General features: G+C 37.2%; 1 protein-coding gene across 2 annotated transcripts; it reads right to left on the reverse strand.

Annotated features, from left to right (window-relative positions):
* Window positions 1–646: 646 nt before the first annotated feature.
* LOC106930720 (ETS domain-containing transcription factor ERF-like) lies at window positions 647–11,144 on the reverse strand. 2 transcript variants are annotated; one of them, XM_088015066.1, is made up of 5 exons: window positions 11,087–11,144; window positions 5,507–5,735; window positions 5,149–5,269; window positions 2,851–2,941; window positions 647–1,047 (listed from the first exon to the last, which is right to left on the reverse strand). In XM_088015066.1, the coding sequence occupies exons 1-5, from the start codon at window positions 11,142–11,144 to the stop codon at window positions 791–793; spliced, it is 756 nt and encodes a 251-aa protein (XP_087871192.1). In that variant the 3' UTR covers window positions 647–790. The 2 variants fall into 2 exon arrangements, with proteins under 2 accessions (XP_087871192.1, XP_014863942.1); XM_015008456.2 differs by having other exon boundaries at window positions 5,507–5,738.
* Between the last annotated feature and the right edge of the window lie 12,311 nt (window positions 11,145–23,455).

The raw sequence follows: 23,455 nt of genomic DNA on the forward strand, positions 1-23,455 counted from the left end.
AAGAAAAATATACATTTATAAAAAGTCAATTTATGGTATACAAGATAAAAATTACTAGTCCTGTTTTTGCTTAAATTTCAAGTTCTGCTAAAGAAACACAGCTAAATAAAACGAGTGAAATTGTCTTCCAACCCTTAAAGTTAACTTAATTAACTTTAACTGTCGTGGCTTTATCTTCCTGATTTAAGAGAACTTTTCCAGCAGTAAAACGCTTTTCAGACTCCTCCCTCACTATTCGGCATCCCATCTGCCCGGTTCATTCACCGGCTAACTGTAAATGGAGCAAGCCCTGTAAAAGGTCTTCTGCACCTCAATCTCTTTACTGCCCCCTGCTCTGTTGGAGTGGTAAGTGCAAGAAGAGGGAGCTGGTCCTGATGCTGCAGAGACAGACACGTGGGACCCGCTTTGATGAAAATTTCTCAGTCCCTGTTTGAATGCATCATTTATGGCATACCACTCATGTCATTTTCATAAAGCTCAAAGCAGCGGGATAGGAAGCAAGACAAACAGCTAAATAATGTATGCTGCAAAAGAATTGATTTATTTACCAAAACACAAATCCTATGTTGGTAATTGTTTACAAGTTTAGTTCCCCTGCCGCCCCATAAAAGATGCAGGGTTTATCAGTAGTTCTATTAAAAAGGAAGTCCAAACCCATAAATAGTTTACAAATGTTGTGAATTTTAATCCACAGGTAATAAACTATGCCACAACGACTCAAAACAGAGACAAAAATAATTAAACTGGAGAGACTTAATGAAAGAAAGTATTTCATTTGTATTCCCTGTCCTCAGTCTGCATGTTTCCCCACTCTGTCGTCGTCCTGCTGCTTCTCTCCTGACAGGTTCCAGCTTATGTGGGGATTCACGTCCCAGTCTGCGGAGCTTCTGTGCAGCCAGCCATTTGCATTTAGACCCGACTCCCTGGGCTCTCTCTGGCCGACCTCCGGGCGAGCGACAGCGGGGATGAATGGGATGGGGCCGTGGAGGGGCTGAGGCACCGGGAGCGGCTTGGGGAGCAGGAAGGTGTGTGGCAGAGGCTGAGCAGCTGTTGAGGAGGAACATCAATCATGAGTCTCCGCTGAGATGAGCGGCGCGCAGACACACAATTTTAATCTGTCAATGTCACAATAACAAAACCGTTTTCCAAACCATGAAGCACTCAGCTAGCCTTAAAGCTGCAGTATGTAACTCTTATAAAGAATATGGGTTTCTTTTTTACATATCTGTTGAAACTGTCACCATGTTGTGACAGATTGATATCAGACAAATAATCTGTGGGAAAAATGGATCTTCTCCACCTGTCCTCTGAAAAAATGAGGTGTTCCCGACCAAAAACAACCAATCAGAGCCAGGAGGAGGGTCTCAGCGAGGGGGAGAGTGAAAGAGGATGAGCAGCTATATGAAATTGTGATTGACATTGCTAAGACCCGCCTCTTAGCTCTGATTGGTTGTTTCTAGTTAGTAAATTGTTTTCCACAGACAATCAGTTATTAAAGTTACATAAAGTTTTATGTAACTTTAATAATTTTTTTACATAATTGCTGAAACACCCACTATGTCATGACAGTATGAAACCTCTTCCAATCTTAACCTTCTATGGCATGACTTTTTATTTTTTTAGGGAAAAAATATTTTTCTGCATTCTTTGGGAGCTTGTTGGTTCCTAATTACATATCAATCATAAAATCGGACCCTGACACCTCCCGGAACCGGATTTGGGTTTGTTGCCTCAGGGCAGCATTACGCTACAAGGGGTCTAAAACATCAAGTTTTCTACAGTGATTATGAGAAATGAAATACAAATCAAACAAAAACTATATTCATAAAAAAACCTTTTTTTGACAAAAATAAATCAGATATGGTTCCAACTCACCAAATAAACAACTAACTTTCATCAATGAATGGTACATTTAAGCAAATTACTAAAACGAGCATTTGTGTGTTTGTACATGTGTATGGTTGGCAGAGTTAGAATCACTAAGGATGTTGAAATTAGTCTTTTTCCCCATTATATGTTAAACATCAGGAAGGAATTGCTTGTTGATGTGAAAAAAAGTGTGTATCACATTTATGGCACTTGATTATTGGCGTACCTGGGAATCACCATCAGTTTATCTGATTATCTATGGGTTGTAGCAACCAGATTCACATCAGTGAATGGATCTAGGGCTGCAGTTTGTAGTTCTAGTTCTTTCATAAATTTTCATAAATATAAAAAAGAAGAATTTACAATTATTGCAATTATCAAAGCAAGATGAGCAGTGGTAGTGATTTATTAGCATTCATGATTTTTTATATCTATTTTTTTTTCTTTTTCAAAAATTATCCACTTTACCAGAAACAACATTTAAAACCAAGGTTGAATTTAGTTTTGCATAACAGTGTTCACATAAATTCACCAATAATTCAGGATCTATAAATATGCATTTGAGTAATTTTGTATTTTGTATTCAAATGCATATTCAGTGAATTTAAATACTGGAAGCACACGTTTTCTGAATTTCTGGTATGTCAAAATGACATTCATAGTGACTGTATGTAAACATTTATTTTCATATATAGTCACCTAGTTTCAGCCTGAAATGCATTCAAGTACAGAAACTGTATCCTTGTAATAGGAGCTAAAAGGAGCTACAGATAATAAGTACTTCTGCAATATTTGGTGATTAATTGTGTGGTATTACACCTTTTCAGTTTGTTCTTTAGACCAACAGATTGTTAGCTTTTGTTGCATTTGTCATAAAAAAGAAATATGCTGGTTAGGAAAAATAATTATCGGAAGATGAAAATCCAGCTGGTTCCAGATGTGTGAGCAGCTAAAGACGTGATTTTTAATCACTATGTTTACCTCTGTCTATCAATGATCCTGCTCCTCCACAGTGAGGAAGGCCACTCTCAGAGGAGAGGAATGGGAGGCATAGAGGGGCCCTGTGGACCAGCTGATGGAGGGATGGATGGAGGGATGGAGGGATGGAAGAAACCAACACCATCAACACAATGCAGTCTGCAAACATTCAGCCAAAACATTAGGAACACCACATGTTTTAAACTGAAAGCATGAAACACGAAAAAAGAGAAATTGCTTGCAAAATGATGGAAAAGAAAAAAAAGTTATTATTATTATTATTATTATTATTATTATTATTATTATTATTATTATTATTATTATTATTATTATTATTATTATTATTTCTAGAAAATGTACTAAATACTAAATTAATGCTAAATCATTTGATCAGCAGGGGACCTAGGCTGACAAAAATTCAGAGAATTTGGAGAACATTCTGCACCAAAAGAAGCGAAACCCCAAGGCCCATTTAACATTGATTAAATTAAAGCAGAGAACTGTTCTGAAATTTGATTAATTGATTCTTTTTTTGTTTTTTGTTTTTTTTGAATGATTTAGTCACACTGTCTTGCAGAATAAGGAGAAGACTCTCTGAACTTGTTATCGGAGCACAGCTCCATGAGCAGCATCTGTGGTCATATGGAGAAGCATTAGTGCACACGGCTGTTAGGACGCGCACATCTGTTCTGTCACGGCTAATTCTGCATGACGTATAGAGGTCTGGGAGCAGCATATGCTGCGATCCATACGAGGACTAATTCAGGGAAAGCCTGGGTTATTCCGAGATTACTCCAATCCCTGCCTGCGACTGCTTTCGTGGAGGAAAGAGTCCAGGTTGTGCTTGCAGTGACACACTGAACGCATTTGATCCGTTAGGTTTAAAAAAAAACAAGCACATTTCTCAACAGAACTTGTGTTTCTTGGTGTGTTAATTTGAATTAAAACCGCAGGTTTAGTTGCATTCTCATTATTTAACTTTTGGAACTTTTTAAAAACTGTGAAAGAATCAGAAGGGTTCAGAAAAAAACCCAGAAGGAGGAAAGTGTTCCTCAGTTTTATTACATTAGAAATGTAATTCTGTAATCCACTTTTTTAACTAAAAAGGGAAGATTTTTAGATGCTTATGCAGCACATTTTAGCTTTAAATGGCAAATTGCCTCTTTAATAATCCTTACTATTGCAGAATTTATAAAATAATTACCCTGTCTTCAGCCTTTAACCTACTCCCTCCCTTCTTTGGTGAGTCATATGCTTGATTTATTTTACATAATTTAATAGATATCCAGGAGTCCAGATTGTAAAACTGTTATGTTGAGGAGGAAAATGTTTTACTTTGAAGCATTTATGGTAATTATAGCTAAAAAGAAAAAAGCCTTAGAATGAATTGATGTTTTACTCCAGTGAATTAATTTTCCATGCACCTTTAATTTTAGAAGGTTGATTTCTATATTAAAAATCTAATCTGTAGCATAAATACCGCTGCCCCTGCTGATGAGTTTAGGATAAAATTCACTCTAACAGGCCCACAGCATCACAGATCAAACTTTAAATGAGGAACTGTTCAATGGCTTTGCATGAAATGATCAAGAAAGTTCACTTTAATTTGACCAAACAGACAGAGTAAAGTTTAGCTGTTTAGCATCACATTTACAGATGTGATGCTAAACCTTTCACTGGCAAATGTAGGGATTGTTTCTGAGGTTTGGGAACCCAGAATGATACTCTTTGCTCTCCAACATAGAGCCTCAAAAGGCCTTGAATTTGTCAAAAACAAGAAGAGGTGAAGTTGATGTTTTATTTTTGTCTGTTTAAATCATTTAGGACTATGATGTCCTGAATTTATGGGTTTTCTTTTGCCATTTCCTCACTTTAAAAGTTCAACACACTTTTTGAAGCTCACTATTTGAATCTATGTTCTGCTGTCTTTTCCATTTTGAAAAACGAAACAGGAAGTCTTAAGTTATTAATAAAAAAAAAGTCACAGACATTCTGGTTAGCTTAAAATCTTAAATATAAATAAAAATGCTTTAGAATATTTTATTTTATATGAATTGTTGTTATGTGGTTGTTGCCCTGTGATGGGGTAAATTCTGCTACTAAAATAAAATCTGAGTTTACTTTGCATTTCTTTTCTAAGATTGCCAATAAATGAAGAGAGAATGGCGTCTTCTCTCTAAAAATGTGACTTTAAAACTTTTATCAAAGAGCTTTAGGAAGGTTTTGTGATTTTTACCGAATTATTTAGGGAATAAAGACGACAAGAAGCAACGTGAAACCCTGTAAATTGTTGATAAGGACCTGATGGCTGGACGGAGGCAGGTACCCTGGATAGTTGACGAGGATGAGTTTGCTGAAGTTGAACTTGTAGGTGAATCTTTTCCCTTTGGTCTTGTGCAGGATGCGTTTGTTGTAGTAGTATCTGCAAGCACAACGTGTTTCTGTGTCAGACTGAAATGCTGATGTGAGCACTCCAGTTCCTCCAGGGCACTTTAGCTGCTTGTTTTCTCACAGACGCAATGTGTTGCATCTAAGAGGCATTTTAGATGCTACATTTTAATATGTACAACTTGTACTGCCAAGGAGGGTTTTTTTTTAATAGTTTTGAAAGCAGCAGCTTGAGGCAGGATCAGCTCAGATAGGAATGGTGCGTCTTTACCTGAGCGCCCGGCTCAGCTTGTCGTAGTTCATGTGTGGTTTGCCCTTCCTCTCCCCCCACAGCCTGGCCAGCCTCTCGGGGTCCCTGATGACAAACTCGCCCCACTCGCCCCCCCAGCCGATGGCTCCGCCCTCGCCGCAGCCCAGCAGCTCCAACAGGAAGTGCCACAGCTGGACCTGCCTGGAACCAGGAGACCAGGCAGGTTTGTAGGCCCAATCAGGAAACAGCACTGCTGTGGGGAGGAGAAGAAATGTCAAATTATAAAACCAGTAACAGCTTCAACTGGACCAGTTCCAGTTCCTCATTTTACCCTCCCAATAATCCAGACTTTAAAGAACTGTTGATTAAGACCAACATGAAATATCATGAGAAATTCTGGCTACTTTGATAAAACAAAGAAAGAGACTACAGCAGGAGCAATTTAAACCTTACACAGTACTGTAAAAAATTAGTTTTTTTTTTTGCTCTAGTGGCCTTTATTTGATACTTCATCGACAGGAAAGTGGGTAATGAGAGAAGGGGGAAGACATGCAGCAAAGGTCGCCAAGGTTGGGAATCGAACCTGCGACGGCTGCGTCGAGGACTAAGGCCTCCATATGTGGGTTGTGCTTAACCCCTGCGCCACCACAGCACACCCGTAAAAAATTATTTTAAACCCTGCAACAAATTTAAGCAGAGAAATTTAATCCACAACTGAAAATCAAATATTTTCACTTACAAACAATTAGTACTCTAACAGTTATTTAAAATAAAACTGTTTTCCATGAGATGTTTGGACCTGCTGTTGGTTCATTCAGGTTGTGTGAGAGAGCAAGACTTTCCGTTGATAATAGGAAGGCTGAATGGAGTGCAGAAAAGAACATTTCACCTCTGTCATAGAAGTTGCTACATTTTTAATGTTAGCTTTTTCTAATAGTTTCCATTTCGGTCACTCCCAATGAGAATCTTATTTTTAAACTACATTGTAAACTTTCCTTTTTATGCACACTTTCTCTCCAGGCTCTCCTTTGTTTCACTAAACATCACAAAGTCATCTGCATCTCTGATACTCGGTGGAAAGTCCTGCCTGGCTTCATCTTTCAAACCTGCCGATAAACGATCCAAACACAAGCAACTCATGTTGACCTTCTTGATCTGAACCCACCTCCATTTTGAATCCATTTGTCCCTCCTGTCTCACTGCACCACCTGCACAGGATTCTCTACAAATTAGGCTGCAGACTAATTTCATATAGAGTGGGAAACAGTTTATCTCATGATAAAAAGACACAAGCAACTCAATTTGAGCTTCTGCAGAAATGCAGCGGGAATCATTTCTATTCAAATGTGTCCTTAGAGAACCTCAGGCAGTGTTTCACTGAACCTGACTAACAGCAGAATTAAGACAAAGACAGTGTGGTTAATAAAAAAGGCTTTTAACACATTAGTTATCCATCATTGCCACTGCTTTAATAAAAAATTAAAGCGTTGCCAAATTTAAAGCCGTTTCATTCCCACACTGTGTAAACTGATCTGGCATAAAGCCGTTTCCAACCAGATAGGAACAAAGATAAGTAGAGTTTGTTCTCTTTTAAATATCTGATTCTTATTAAAAAGCTGGGGTAAAACCCTTGAGCTCCATTTATCATCGTCCCAGATCCCTAAATCTGAGTTCAACATATTTTTCCTCACGGATGATTTCTCTTGCTATGGATTATAGGATTTTGGTTAAGTTGGTCGGTACAATAAAAAAGTAATACTTCTGTGTATTCGGAAAGGCTCTGTGCCTCTCTTGTGAGCTCAAATTACACGGTGCGACCGCGGGGGGAAAAAAGATATTCAACTCGTCTCGTTATTTTAGGTTTATCTCCTAACAGGTGTTTTAGTTCAGGAGCTTAACTCCTCATTAAAAACCGTGTTGCAAATACCTGCTGTACAAGCTGCTTTGGTTCGGCTTGATGAAACAAATCAGGTGTTTTTACCTGCAATAGTTAACCTGCTGTCTCATTAAAAACGAATTAGAATATGGCAGCACTTTCTAATCTCTTTACTGTAACTAAGGTTTAAAATAATTGCATTAAATATTAGGATCAGAGGTGGTCGATTAATAGGACGCAGTTTTATTGCTCTTGTCGGCATTTTGTATTTACAGAAGTTCTTATAAAACACTGAACAAGGCAAACAGTTTTTATATGAATATCTAAACCAAAAATCTTTATATTAATTTGTATTGTTTATTTATTTTGTTTTGACCTCTGATGAATAGTTTATTAGTTTGTGTTTATTTTACAGTTAAGAATAAAAATGATCTCTGCTTCTATTCTGTTCAATACCATATCATACTTTAACAATTAATTACAACTAATTTTCTAGTTTATAATCTGAAAGTTTTGTGCATTTGTCATGTTTGAAGAGAAGTTTCAGAGCTGAAAACATCTTTAACCCTTTTAGACCCGAATTTCAAACGTCTGCCTATATAAATCTTCCTTATTTTAATTGTAAGTAGTTATTTAAATGTCCTGTGAGATGATATACTTACCCATGTACCCATAACAACTGGAACTTTCAATATCCAACAAGTCATTTTCACAATTTACCGTCTATTAAACGAGTGCCCCCCGGATTAATTTCACTCTCTGCAGCTGCAGCTGTGAAATTACCGTAATAACCCGATATTGGCTGGAAAGTGCAACGTCTCCCCTTTCAGAAACCGTTGGAATTTTTCAGATAGCGCCAAGTGTGGTGGAATTACGGTACTGCAAATGTTTACATGTCGGCGGCGACAGGTTCGGTTCTAGAAGGGTTAAGGGATTTTGACACTTGGTTTTTCTGACATGCAGAAAAACTGAATGACTGCGTTTCATTTTCCCATGATTTATTGTTTTTGAAAGGTCCCTGTAAAATATGTGGTTTTCTATCTCTGCTACAGATATTAGTCAACATTTTCAGGCAACTTTGGAAATCTGTTGCAATCCAGTGCAACAGTTCTCACTTTCGTTTCTGTCATGGATCTCCTGCGTTCTGTTTTCCTTTTCTGTTTTTCAGAAAGTGAGAATTTCATCATGTTTATTAAGTAATGTGAATAAAGTTCTGGTCAGAAGTTTATGTATGCTGATTGTGGTTATGGGTTTCTGATGATTTTTTTGAACTGTTCTTATCTCACTATGGAATAAATATGCAACATGCAACTTAAAATAAGAATCTCTTGCATGAGTCTGAATTCATTAGGAATTTTCTCCAATACTTACTAAATTATACATACAGTTTCAAATATACATGCCCCTGATTTAGATAAAAAAATTGGACTTTGACCAGTTGAACATTTGTAGTCAACATTTTGTTTAGTTTTTCTCTCTTTGCTTCTTTTAGTAGAATCGTGTGTTGTGTTTGAATTGTATAGTGGAAATAGAGTTTTATTTTTTGTGCTTATTGCCTGCAGTGAAGACACTGTTGCAATGTGTCTGACTCAAAATTTCATGGATTTAAACAAAGGTGCACCAAACTCACTGGGATCGATCCTGATCTGCCCCCCATCAGGAACCCACAGCAATCTCTGATGGGTGTGGCCTAATTTCTCTACAGCGCCCCCTACAATACTTTAAATGATCATCCCCACGCCATGCTTTAACCCAGAATTATGAAATTTGGTACACGTGTATTTTATCAAGAGGTACAAAAAAAGTGGTCCTCACTCAACAGGAAGTCGGCCATTTTGGATCAAAGCCACCATTGTGTTATTTATTTATTTTTTTCTACAAATGTTGTATCTCATCAAACTCCTATAGTTTTTGAGACTCCAAAATCACTCGCCTTATTTACAAGCCATTAAAGATCAAAAGTTATCAAAGTCTTTTCCATACATCAAAGCATGTGGGTGTGGCCAATCCAGAAAAGTTGAAAAAGCTAGTCCTTCACACCAAACTGTGCAAAGTATTTAGCATCTGAACTTCAAAGAATTACAACAAAATTAAATATTCAATAACTGAAAGTAAAACAAAAAAAGGTTCAAATTAAGAACTTTATTAAATGATTTGTTTATTTCAATATTTATTCACAAAAATAAGTTTTTAAATGCAAACTGCAAGATGGACTAAATAAGAAAAATGCTGGTGCTGACTGGTACATTTAACTGCAGGAAAATTTAATTCTGCAAGGGGCCTCACACAACCTTGGGCTGACTCGGTGCAGCTCAGCAGTCATGTGCATCTTCTACATTTTAAACATTTTCTAAAGCGGTAGCACCAGAACTTTAAATCCAGATACATAAAATCAATAAAAATATTTGTTAATAATTTAGATCCAGAATGAAACAAGAAGCATTTCTTTTAGGAAAACATGAAGACATGTTTCCTGCAGAGCTAGCATGCAGATGAAAAACCTAAGTTCAGAAAAATATGTAATTTAAAAACTGAACAGTGTATAGTAATTTAATAAAATGTTTTTCTAAAACGGCATAATTTATTCTGTTTTCTAAATCCATAATCAATGTCATAGGAAAAAAAATAAATTTTGTTTGTTTAGTTTGTTTGAACCTTTACAGTAGAACAACAGAACTATTATTAGAAATGTTTTTTTATGCATTGTGAATTTTGATTAAAAAAATATATAAATTTCATAAAATGATTAATCTTTACAGCAGGCTATGATGAATGTACAAACATGATAGACTGAGGTCTTAGAAAAATTTAAAAATGATGATCATTGGCATAAGGCTTAACTTTTAAAAACCTCATACAAAAAACATCATAAAATTAAGATTTTTGAACAGTAAAAAAAATATTGGGTCTTTTATCTAAACATGCTCCAAAATATGTAGAATTTTATATACATTTTTTAAAATAATAAAAAAATAATGCAATTATTTCATACATAAAGATCAATATGTACACATTTTGAAAATATTTGGGATATTTAAACATATTTTTTAACTATTAAACAATATAATATGTTACATGTTTTTGCATTTTTTCTATAAAGAATGAGAAAATGTAATTAGCAATGTATTTACACATGACAGCAGGTTGAACAGCTGTAGAGGTCTCAGAAATACAATAATTCTGTATGAATGTTGATCAAGACAACCTTAGAATAATTTTTTTTTAAATATTATCATTGCAAAATATTTATTGATTATAATCATTTGCAGGATTTATGCAAAAAGTCGGATGATAGTAGAAAGACTCTCAAAAGCTTCAGAACAACCTTTATATAACAATCCAAAAACATCTACAACTTTACTCTGCTTGTGTCAAAAAAAAGGAAAAATGATAGAAAAAATAAAACTTGTAACATAGATGGAAGATTTGCATGTTCAACATAATTGCCTTCATGCTGTATTTTTCATAACTTCAGCTGTGAGTTTTATGTGAGCTGGTTCCTTAAACTTCCTACTGGTGCAGTTTGTCCATAAAGACATCATGTTTATTTTTTTCATAGTCTAATCTATTTTTTATTGCATTAAAATGCAAGACGTAGACGGGTTCTGCAGAGAGGGAATTCATAATAACTTTTTTATTCATATAAAAGTCCTCCTACGCAAATGTCAACCCACAAATATGCAAATAGCCGAGATGAAAATCAGCACAAACGCATACAGTCTTACCTCGGCTCCAGTAAGGTGATGAAAAGTGCCCGACTGAGGAGTTACAGCTGCACTGCATCTGTCACAAAGACAGACAAACAGATGCAATAATTCAGCATCTTCATCACAGAATTTTTATTTATTCTCATATATATTCGGTTACCGGTGAGCCTGAGTTCATGATATTCATTACATGCATAAAACGTATGAAGTGCATAAGATTATCTTTAACTCATCAGGATGGAGAAGCATAATTCCCCTCCTGCAGAAACTGTTCTTCTTGTTAGTTTTGTATAATTTCTCCTGGTAAACACACACATCATCCTCTCACAGACACAATGACCTTCCCCCCACTCTGCGATTTGCAGCCGACGTTCTCCCTGGAAGGCTAAAAGCTCATCTCTACGAGAAAGAAGCACTTCACTTCTTCCCCAGTGAATCATGTCTCTCCTCTGCTATAAGCTCCTTTCCACAAGCTGTAATATCCCCTTATCTTGGAGCAACAACAAAACGATCTCTCCTCCTCAGCTCTTACTTTATTTCCCTGTTTCCTCTCATGTGGGAGGACACTCAGGGGTCACGGGATATTTCACACCTTTAGGCCAACATTTAAGGCCAGCTTCGAAATGGTCTGCCATCAAAAAGGAAATTATAAACATTTACAAACAATTTTTTTTAACATTATTTCAGCTCATTTACAGCTCATGAGCATTAAAAGTCACTTTAATCATGAATCCTATTTTATCTATAGTCAAATTAAAAATAAAGCAACACAAATTGTGAAGCTATTACAAAAAAAGAGTATTTTTAATAAATACAATACATATGTTCACCAATTACTTCATTAGCTGTGAAATTATCTTTGTGGTAAAAACAGTAAAGTAAGAAATCAAAATGTCCCGTTACCTTTACTGGAGTGGAAAACTATTCGCCAACTGGGAAACAATGATCACTTTGTCCGCCGGCCCACTGCGAGTCCAGGGATGGATGGACTGGATCCTAAACCCTCTGTCTCATCTGACCCCCAGCCACTCACCCCACCCCACCCTCTTGTCTCCCATTGCTCCCTTTCCTGCCTCCTTCATGCCAGAATTAGAAAAACTTGGTCAAAAACATTTAAAAAAAGTCTAAAACTGATTAAAATGTTCTTGTTTAGTTCATAAGAAAAAGTAAACAACATGCCAACCATTCAAGGTTAGATTCAATAAAATGGTTACAATTTGTTAGAATAAATATATAAAAACAGATTAAAAATGTTTAAATAAAACTATGCTGTAAAAAAATAATAATATTAACATTAAAACAAGTTCACTCTGTCATGATTCCCTGGTAACAATCATCACAGTTTCTCCAGCAGCTCTGATCTTCTTCACAAACCTACAAGTCACAGGCATATGTTAAAATCTGTTCAGCTTCCAGGCTTATAGATAACAACTGTTTTATTCTATACCGTGTTTGAAATTGAGGAATATGTGAAAATTCTGAGTTAGAAAGCCAAAACTCTGACATCAAAGCACAACTGACTCATCACAAAAGATAAACGTAGCAACATTCATGCTTGCAACATGAATTTGAGTTTACAAACAGAAAAACGTGCATGTGTAATGTATCCAGAGAAGAAGAAGCAGTCAGAGGAAATGTTTTCTGGGAGAGGAGACATAATAAACTGACACCCTATCAAGGAATTTAAAAGCTTCTTGTGGTCAGACCCAAATGCTTACAATTCACTACAAAAACTGTAATTTAAAACACTGAAATTCTGGCAGTATTTAGGTAGACATTGTAATTTTTGTTCTAATTCTGATCAGCCTGGCTGCTGTGAAGAGCAGTCAGAGAAATGGTTTAAAATGACTTTTTGACTTTAAAAACAATGGCACTCCCTTTAAAATACATTTTGTAGTGCCAACAGTCACACAGAGATCATTTAAAAGCCTGATCCCACCTATAACGGCAAATTAATATAAAAAGAAAAATGTGTTGCAAGTCAGATAGAACATACAATATGGCAGCCAAGTAAGGAAAAAACAGAAAGGGGTTAAATTTTATTACAATAAAACAGCTAAAATACACTTTAAAAATATGCCATAAAAACCATTTTATCCTGTGGGACATATTTTGTGTTAATAGCTACAATATAACTAGACTACAGCTGGATGCATTAATATCAGGCCAACGAATTTAACTTTAGTAGTGCTTTGAGCAACACAGAAAAGGAATAACTCCTATTTATCAGGATTTGACGATTTACATACTATATTTCTTATGCAAAATAATCAAATCTTTATATTAAAAGCATTAAAAACAAAGATCTTGCTCAAAATAGAGGTGTAAATTATGTCCAACATCTTTTCAGTCACCATTTAAAGTACTAAATGAAGAGCAGGAAATGACATTTGGTATAAGAATTTTATTTGGTCAAGAAAAATGTGTGTTTTCATACTGGGATTTCTGCCTTCAAACAGAGAGGGAAAAAAATCTGATGAACTGAAAGTTAACGAATCTTTAGGGCAACATCTGCTGTAAGCAACAGTTATTTCTCAGAGAGGAGAAACAGGGTCAGCAGTATAACAAGCGTAGATGACCATCATTACAAGCGAGAGAGCAAAAGGTTCGAAGCAGAAGCGAAGTACGAACTGGAGGGAAATAAACCAGGAGGAAATAGGAGAAAGCACTTTCCCTCCTCCACTTCGAGTCAGGGGCAGCAGCGTGGCGCTGAGCGAAGGTGACTGGTGGTTTTCTCTTTGCTAAATCAAATAGGTGATGAACTCAGTGCCAGGGCCATTTGTCACCCCTCAGCTGCTGCTTTTCTGCTCAACGGCAGCGACTTTGACCAAGGTTATCAGACTGCTCAGCACTCTGCCGCACTGGCGTCTGCTGGAGGCGTCTGACGCGTTGCGTTCAGGATCATATTCACGTAGTAACACCGTTTAAAGGGATTTTCTGTTTGGTAAAGGTTGATGTAAAAAAAAATCTACACAACTTTAAAAGTACCAAAGACAAGTTTATGATTTTCACTTGATGACATGATTTATATTTTAAAAAATTGATTTATTGAAGCTTATTTGAAAGCAACAAGGCAGCAAGGCATTTCAAAGTGCTTTACTTCATAATAACACAAAAATACAAAATCACAGAAAACACAGTCAATATTTAAAACATTACATTTTGCCGTTGTCACACATCAGTTTGTTGATTAATGTTTCATTGATTATGTTTCAAAAGCAACTCTAATCAGGTGGGTTTTTGTCTAGATTTAAAGGCACTCAATGTTTCAGCTGTTCTGCAGTTTTCTGGAATTTTATTCCAGATTTGTAGTGCATAGAAGCTGAATGCTTCTTCTCCACATGCATCAGTGGTTTAATAAACCACACTTTACGAAATGATTTACACCATTCACAATATACCACATTATGACCAAAAGTTTATTTTATTGGAATTTTATTTGTTAAAAAGTAGTAGTCAGAAAGACTCATAATTTTCCACATTTAAATCTCAAAGATGTTTTATGGATTTGTATTCAACCCTCAAGTCAAAACTCGAGACGGATGCAGCATAGAAACTCCCCTTTAGGATTTATAGAGCATTTTTTAATTCCATTGAAATCTTTACCCATTCTTCTCTGCAAATAGCTCAAACTCAGTCAAGTTGAATGGAGAGCATCTGTGAACATCAGTGTCCAATTTTTTTCACAGACTCTCAATTATATATATGTCTGGACTTTGACTTTCCTTTTTAAGCAAATGGACAAAATGGAGGCCATCATAAGTAGGAGGAAGAGAATAAATGGGGTTCAACATCTCTTACTAATTAAATTCAACCGCTCCAGTACAACTACATGGCTTCAAATTCTCCTAATTATTAATACGTTGAGTTTAGCTGAGTTGAATTTATCTTCATCTGTTCTATAAGGGCCTCTGACATTTATTAGACATTATTGAATAAACAGCATGCATCCTTAATTATGCACTACTTTGTGTTGTTCTTTCACACAAATGTCAACATAACATACTGAACTTTGCAGGTGTAATGATGCAAAATGTGAACAGTGTAAAAGGTATTTGTTGACTGTTGGAAATAATTTGAAATGTACTCTATTTTGCTGATGAAGCTTGTTATAAAAACAGGTTAGCATCTTTAAATCTTATGTCCAAACATATGAAAATAGTCCTTTATATTTTATACAATTTTTCAGAAGGTGCATTTGTAACCAATCTGCCTAAATCAAAGTGTTAAGTAGCTGCAGTGAAAGCAGCATTGTACATTCGTCTTGCACCTATTAGCCAAAACAACGTGTCGTGCTGCTGAGAGATTAACTGTGAATTAGTTTTCCCTGCAGCAGAAAAAATCTTCTATCCTCTAAGGCTTCTTATGATGCACATGCAGCTCTATGCATTCACTTCTCCAAGACAGTTTCACACACACGCACACGCGCACACACGCACACACACACTTACAGCTCCTCAGATGTGATAGCTGACACCGGAGGCTTTTAATTCCAGTGTAAATACAAATACACTCCCAGACAGCTATCAATTATGCATGCCACTAATTGAGTTGAATGTCGTGCTTTTAGCTGCCAGGGGATCCTGGGTCACATGCAAAAACGTTGGGACTGAAATCACACACACACACAAACACACGCACACACACACACACACACACACACACACACACACACTTAAAAAAATAACTGTTTGAAGAACTTTACAGATATCACACATTCAAAATAAAAAGGTAGAAAAGGGATTGAGTAGACTCTACTTCATGAGGAAATGTAAGTCCTTAAGTGTTTCTTTCAAGATGACACATATCTTCTACAAGCAGATACATAAGTAAAAGATATTGAGATAGCATTTTTTTAAAGACAGAGTAGCAAAGACAAAGATGCATAAAAACATGATACATAAAAAGCACAATGCAACCACAGCCATGGAAATGTCGACATGTTTGAATGAAAGAGTCTGGCTGCTTCTTAAAAGAGTCAACAGAAGTTAAGCAGTGCAGCATGTTCCACCCTGAAAGGCTCGATCCCCTCTGCTCTTCAGGGTTCAGGCAGGGATGTGAGGCAGGTCGGAGATTTACGAGGGGGCTTGACTGTGAAGAGCTCTCAAAGTGAGGGCCAGAGTTTTAAAATGAACTCTAAAAATAACCTGGTATCCTGTGAAGCAATGCTCAAAACTGGTGTAATGTGATTTCTCTTGCGTGTGTTGGTTAAAAAGTGAGCAGCAGCATTCTGAAAAATCCTAAAAAAAAAAAATCTGACATCTCTCTTTTACTGAGACAAGTAAAGAAACCATCACCATAGCTGAAGCCTTGGGTGTAAAAAAGCATGAATAGTCCTTTGAAACTCCACTTTTGACCCAATGGGCCTCCATGCTCTTCAGGTGAAAGAAGCATTTTATCAGTAGTTGTCAGGATTTCATTTCAATGAGCCAAAAATAAAACCTATTTTTCCAACTGTACAAATAAATCCAAAGCCTTAAGATGTGGTTAAATATCAGGGGTTCTTTCAACAATAATCTTGACGGGTTGGCAGCTTTTAATCTGAATAAACAGTAATAGTGTCTGATGATTGAACCTAGAGGGAAGAGGAACATCCATCCATCACATCCGTCATCCTTCAATGCATTGTCTTTACCTGCTTATCCTTGCAGGGCTGCAGGGGAGCTAAAGCCTGTCTTTAGGGCAATATGTACAAAAATACACTTTTTTCTCACTGTCTGAAGTTTAATTAGACTAAATTTTCTCTTGTTGTAGGTTAGTTATAATTACATTTGCTAAGCGTAACAAGAACATATTTTAGAGATTTTTGTGTAACGTCTTTCAAAGTTTACATACATTTGGTCATCAGGGGTAATTGTGTTTTAAACTATATGCTGTAACTCCAATGCTGCCAAAGTTTATTTTCCATACATATATATATATATATATATATATATATATTCAGGGATACTTCTCTCCAACACCTCTACATCTCACTAATGAACCCAAAAATTCAGAGATGCTGAAATGTCATGACCTATTTCTGTTTCTTAGCAACCAGACGTTTTGAACAGACAGGAAAGTGAACAACTCAAAACTACAAATTGTCATTTTAATATTTGCAAAACCTTTCTGGGTTAATTGCTAACCTTTATATGTGGGGGCAGGATTTTTATTTAAGCCAGATTCCAAATCAATATCACACGGATCACAGATATTAGATCTCTGTTTACATGTAATGGTCTGAAAGATATGAGGAGACACCAAACTGGTCTTTGACCTATATGAGCTTTATCACATCTGCTGCAAAGTAAGAACAAACATATTTCAGCTTCCCAAGCTGAAATGCCTCAAATTTTAGAAATAATCTATGGAAATACCTGCAAATAGACAGGTTACTCCATACAAAAATATGGAATTGTGTTCAACAGAAAAGGTTGCAAATAGATGAGTAGGCCACATAAACCAACAAGTTTATTGGTAATCAGCCACATACTAGACCTCCTCTATGTAGGCAGTCTCCTTCTGTTGAAGGCAAGATCCAGCATTACTGTGTTGTCAGCAAATTTAACAATATTTTGCCACTGTCTTGGGTGTAGGAAGCAACAGAAATAAAGCAAAAGGCCTAGTACAATGCCTTGCGGCACTCCAGGGCTGAGTCTGATAGCATTGGAAACAAAATAAGCAGCAGAGAACATCACATTTATTTATGAAGTCCTTTAAGATTGTTATAGACTTAGAGTTTTAAGGCAACTGTAGCACAACTCCTCAGCAAGCCCCTCTAAAAAGTTAGAAAAGTGTTAAACCCCACAGGACTACAGATGTACTGACCAAAAGAACTTTTAGTTTATTTTGTCCAAATTCTATTTTCTGGTTCTTATTTTTTACACAAATCTTTGGTTGGTATTTTGTAGTTCCTTAGTGGCTCGATTGTAGTTCCAGTTCTCCGTTTATGTTGTGATCTGTTTTGATCAGTTACTTTTTCCTGTTTTCCGGTGCCTTCTTGTGTTTGACATTCTTCCTCGGTGCCTTAGCAGAGTTGCCTCTGAATGTGGAGGAAGCTGTATATCAGGACACACATGAAAATATGCAGACACAACAAAGGGAGAGTCCCCGCGCCATGGATAAAAGCTGACAGTTTGGAAATTGAGCCTTGGGACTGATGGAGGCACAGAGGGAGCATCCAGACCTAAATCACTGAGAAATTTAAACTAGGCAGCAGGGCTCTGAGATGAGCAGCAACGTCGGGGGAATATTACTGTAAAAATGCAATATAAACAATGAGATATATGAAGAAAACTCTCTTTTCTCTATGCTATATAACCTCTCTATCCTGAGGAGAAGTTGCACATAAGGGAGGCAGACAATATAATGAAAGAGTTCTGTCTTAGTATTAAAAGACTTCCTATTCTCAAAGGGGCCATTTAGGGCAAAGAATACAAAACCCAAGCCTTCATTTCCACAGAAATTGTCCTCCTCCTGCTATTCCTTTCTACTTCAGCGATCAGCATTATCTCCTCCGTGCCAATCTGTGTGTTTGTGTGGACAGAAGATGAGGAGGACTTTGGGAGAAAGAGTGAGAGGGAGGAGGGTTAAGTCTAGATTTGATCCCTGCTAAAAGGACTGTTTGTTTTACAGCTGACGACCCCAGAGTTTAATCTGGCGCTTAGCTGCCTGCTCAATCTCTTCTCCTTCATCTCTCTCCATCCTCTCATCCTCCGTGCCTCTCCCCTTCAACTCTGTATCTCTTACTTGCGCAATCCCATCATCCGTTCTCTGCGAGTTAAACCACACACACCGCAACCTCTCCTACATCCTCCTCTCTCTGTCCTATCCTCCTCCATCCCTTGTCATCTCTCCATTTCTTTCCTCTTCTTCTGCAGTGCCAGGAGCAGTTGTTTGCGATTCACATTTAGCTGTATCCATCAAGGTTGGGTGTTAGGCAGAAAATGAAGCTGGGGTTACATCATATCGTTGAGCCTGCATGTGTGTGGGAGGACGGGAAAGAGTGCTGTGATGGTTTGAGGTCCTGAAATCTGTCCATGTGTGTGTCAAGATTCAATTTTTTATGTGCGTCCTCAAATTTTTCCCGTGCGTGTGTGTTTGCAAAGTGCATGTGTGAGACAAAAGGACAATAGTGAGAGTGTAGGTTAAACAGGATGAGGGTATTGCAGCAGATGAGGGTCATGCTGTGAGTCTTAAGGGTCAAATCCTGTTATAAGTAAGAGGGATCAGGGCTTTAGCATGGCTCTGCTTTTTTTGTACTGTTGCAATATCCACAGACTGCGAGCAAGAGATGCTCTGCGAGTGTCTCATGAATTGTTGAAAATTGCCAAGAGATTTCAGTTTATGCATAACAAAACAGAGCAACACACTCTCAGACAAACACAGCAGGAAAGTAAAAGGAGAAATTTAGCAAATGAGGTGAACAATGAACTTGAAGCCCCAAAAAGGCGGCCCAATTTAGAGGTGAGAAAGAACTGTACAGGGCCTCTACTATGCCTTGTAGAGGCCCTCCTGTTAGGGAGACCTTCAGCTCACACCTCTAGGAGAATTTCTCTCATGGTATGAGTTAGATTGGGTTATGTTAAGATTCTACATCTCAAACGTGACTTCCAGGAGCAGCAGCCTCAACGGGATTAGTGCCCCTTGCAGCGAATATCACAGAACTTGCAAGACTGCAGCGGTGAATAAAGAGGCCTTCAGGTCTCGATTGGCTTTGGGGACTCCTAAAACACCAGACAGGTACCAAATGGATCTGTGGCTGCAGGAGCAACATCTTGGCTATAGAGAAGGACTTAGATTGGCTTTAACAAAGTACTACCAAAATGTTCAATGACCCAGAAAGGGGAAACAGGGACCATCCTGGTCTATGGATCCAGACTGAGGATATTATTGGGTGGTTGAAGAGTCACTTAATTTTATCATCATATCCTCCCCAGAGTGTTAGAACTTGGCAAAGACACTCACGACTGAAGAAGTGATTGTTAAAATGCTCGTTTATGGCAGGGCACCAGAAACGGATGAGATTAATACCAAACTGCTCAAGACCCTGGACATAGTGGGCCTGTCATGGTCATCAATGTCACAAGAATTACTGGTTTCAATCCTGTAAAAAGGGGACCAAAGAGTTGGAAGGATCATACTTCTCAGCTTCCCTGGGACGCTTACTCCAGGATGTTGGAGACTCCAACTGATTGTTGAACCTTGGGTTCAGGAAGAACAGCATTTGTTCAGATCTTTACTCTGATGGAACTGCTGCGAGGTTCATAAAGGTTTGGTTTCCAGTCTACATCTTTTGTGGACCTAGGGTTATTACCATATAACCCAAGGCAATTTGTGGGTGGTGCTCGGTGAACACAGGGTACCAGGGATGCATTTAAGGGCTGCCTTATCTCATACACTCAAAGCAAGACTGTGCCTGTGCTCTTAACACACAGCTTGATCCCAGAATTGGACTACTGGACTACAGCTGGGTGACCAATATGTATGTAGTGCTAATGAACAAGATGTGAAGGCATACTTATCTGCTTTGGCAGATAATATGGTTCTGCTGGTGTCTTTAGGAAGGGGCTTTTAGCTCCTGCTAGAGAGGTTCACAGTTGGGTTTGAAGGAACCAGAATGATAATCAGCTCCTCAAGTTTCGAGCCATGGTGCTGATGTGAAAATACTTGGACTACTCCCACCAGGTTGAGGATTCATCTTTTCTTCAAGGGGAGGTTGGGTATCTCTGTGTCTTGTTCACACTCTATGGTAAACTCTATGGTCGAACAGGAGATGGACAGATGGATTGGGACCTTAAAATGTGTGTGGTGCTCCATTCTTTGTGTGATGACAGAAGGACTGAGCCAGAAAGTAAAGCTCTCAATTTAATAGTCAGTCTACATTTCCAACTCTTAACTATAATGGAACTAATGAGTTCTGGATCGCAACCAAGAGAACAAGATAATGGATACAAGCAGCCGAGATGAGCTTCCTCTGTAAGTGCAGAAACAGCCGCTGCTCTCCACAGTGAAAGGACTCAGTTAAAGTGGTCTGGGCATCTGATTAGGTTACCTTATGGGGATCTCCCCAAAGAGTTTTGCAGGCCCCTACCAATATTCCTGGGTTTCCCCCCTGGACCTATAACCCAGACGCCGAAACCTCACATGGATATGCTGGTAAATATTTCACAGATTAAGACCATGTGGCACAATTTCTGATTTTTTAACTGCATCAGAATGTTTTTGACACACGTTCTGAATAGTTCAGATTTTTTTTAAGCTTATATAAAAGAGATTGTATAGATTCAGATTTATGTTCAAGTGAAAACTATGTAGGTTTAAGTTTATTTGCAATCAAATCAATTCCTGTAAATCTAAATAGGTTGTATGAAATTGACTGCTTCCTGCTCACTGTATCAGCTCCTGGTTTTTACATTACCGCATATATGAGCTAACTATATGTTTCATATGCTGGTATATTTTTGAAAGTTCAGGAGGTACGAGAGTTATAATGTAATGCTGATGTTTTTTCTCTTCAAAAATATTCTGTTCTGAAGAAGTCATCCAGCACAATGCCAATGAAAAATAACATCTGCATCCTTGATAAAAACTAAAAATTCAGGTCATGTAAGCTTTTACCAAGAACTTTCACAATGTCAAAACACAATCGTTTTGACAAGTGTGTTGAGAAGCTATTGTGTTGGTGCTCTAAAAGTGTGAAATCCCCGTGGCCTTTCTGCCAGTGAGAATGTCTCACTTTAGTTTCTAAACTTACCAACTTACCATTTATGTAAAGCTATAAAAGGAGATTCTGCATCCAAAAACTATTCTTGAAATCAGATCTAAGCTAACAGATTAAACTCAAGGCACCTTACCAAAACCTTCTGCGCTTATGCAGGAATTAATCATCACACATTCCCTATTCCTGTCACGATCATGTTTACACCCGAACATATTGAGATGAATGTAGGATAAACTTTTCTATGTTTTTGAAGCATCATGTAAAATTTCAACTAAAATATTTAATATATTGTAGTTTTGCAACAACATACACTGCAAAGACACAAAATCTTACCAAATAATTTTGGCTCAGTTTCTTGTTCAAATAGAAGACAAAACTAACTTATGAGTAACTTTTCAGCAAGATATTTGTTTTAAGTACATAATTCCTTCATTTTTATGTTCCATTTGGTAGATTATTTCACTTATGGAAAAAATGTCTTGTAATTGAAATAATCTACCAATAGAACTCATACTTTTTCATCAATATTAAGGAATTGACTCAAAACAAGCTCAGTGTTAAAAGTTATTTGTAAGTTAGTTTTGTCTTATTTTAACTATACTAAGATATTTGCTGCATCACAGATAGATGGTATTACAAAGTCTGGACACAAGTCTAAGCATAAAGTCAAATTAGCAACAAATCACCAACTTTTTGAAAATTAAGAAAAAAAGCAACAAAAAAACATGATCCTAACCTACTTTTAGGTAATCTAAAATATCACAGGCTGAGAAATAACCTATGAAATATCTAATTTCAACAGTATTTATGCAAGATGTTGTCTCCAGACATTTTAACATAAATTACCTTTAAATATATGTTTAGTAACTAGAAGGTTTTTATTTTGAGTTCCAACTTGCTTCAGGTGCAAGGTGCCACGCTGCAGATCAGTTTCCTTCAATGTCATAATCTGATTTTTTGGCAGTTTTAACTGTAGCTGATGCAGTTTGCAGGTGGTTAGAGATGTAAAAACATTTTTATGTGCAGATTGCTTTTGATCCTTCTTTGGATCGCATTATGTAAAAACCCAGAGGCCACTCTGCTGTGTAGACTTGATACATCAGGAACATTTACCCTTATCGTTTAAACCCAGCAGCTGAGTGTTGTGCTGTTGCTTTGTTCACTGTATGCATCCTCCTCCAGCCTGGTTATTGTAAAATCTGTTACAAACATTTGCAGATATATAAAATACACAGTCCATTTGTAGAGCTGCGATTTCTGCTCGTACAAAAACTTCTCCGAAATGTTCTTATTTGAATGTGCTGGATAAAAGCAGCTCCTTCAAATGCTCATGATAGAAGATCCATTGAAATGATTGTGTTACTATATTTTAAAAGAATCACATCATGCTGTTAGTATAATAATGAAGAAATGTGCCCCAAAGCGGTGAAGTGGTGCTTTAAAAGGCATAATCAGCGGTGCTAGAACAAAATATTGCACCTCCTGCTGTAACTGGTTGCCGTATAATGAAATCTCATCGCAGGGTTGGCCGTAATAATCCGAGTTAGGAACAAGAGAGATGATTTACATGAGAGATTTCCTTTCTCCTCTGTGCTTTATGGCCGTGCCGCATCAGCTGAATTGTCAGCAGAGTATCTCACACGGGGGAAAGCTATCAATACAGAGAAGAGAATAAAAGCTGA

The sequence above is a fragment of the Poecilia mexicana genome, unplaced genomic scaffold, assembly GCF_051168715.1.
Source record: "Poecilia mexicana isolate PSO_F unplaced genomic scaffold, ASM5116871v1 scaffold_17, whole genome shotgun sequence".
Classification (NCBI taxonomy): domain Eukaryota; kingdom Metazoa; phylum Chordata; class Actinopteri; order Cyprinodontiformes; family Poeciliidae; genus Poecilia; species Poecilia mexicana.

Coding starts and splice junctions, on each gene's coding strand:
- LOC106930720 (XM_015008456.2), bottom strand. CDS start 11,144: ATGCAGTGCAGCTGTAACTCCTCAGTCGGGCACTTTTCATCACCTTAC. Junction 5,270..5,506: donor AAGCTGAGCCGGGCGCTCAG/GTAAAGACGCAC, acceptor TTGTGCTTGCAG/ATACTACTACAACAAACGCA. Junction 2,942..5,148: donor TGCCTCCGTCCAGCCATCAG/GTCCTTATCAAC, acceptor TCCCTCCATCAG/CTGGTCCACAGGGCCCCTCT.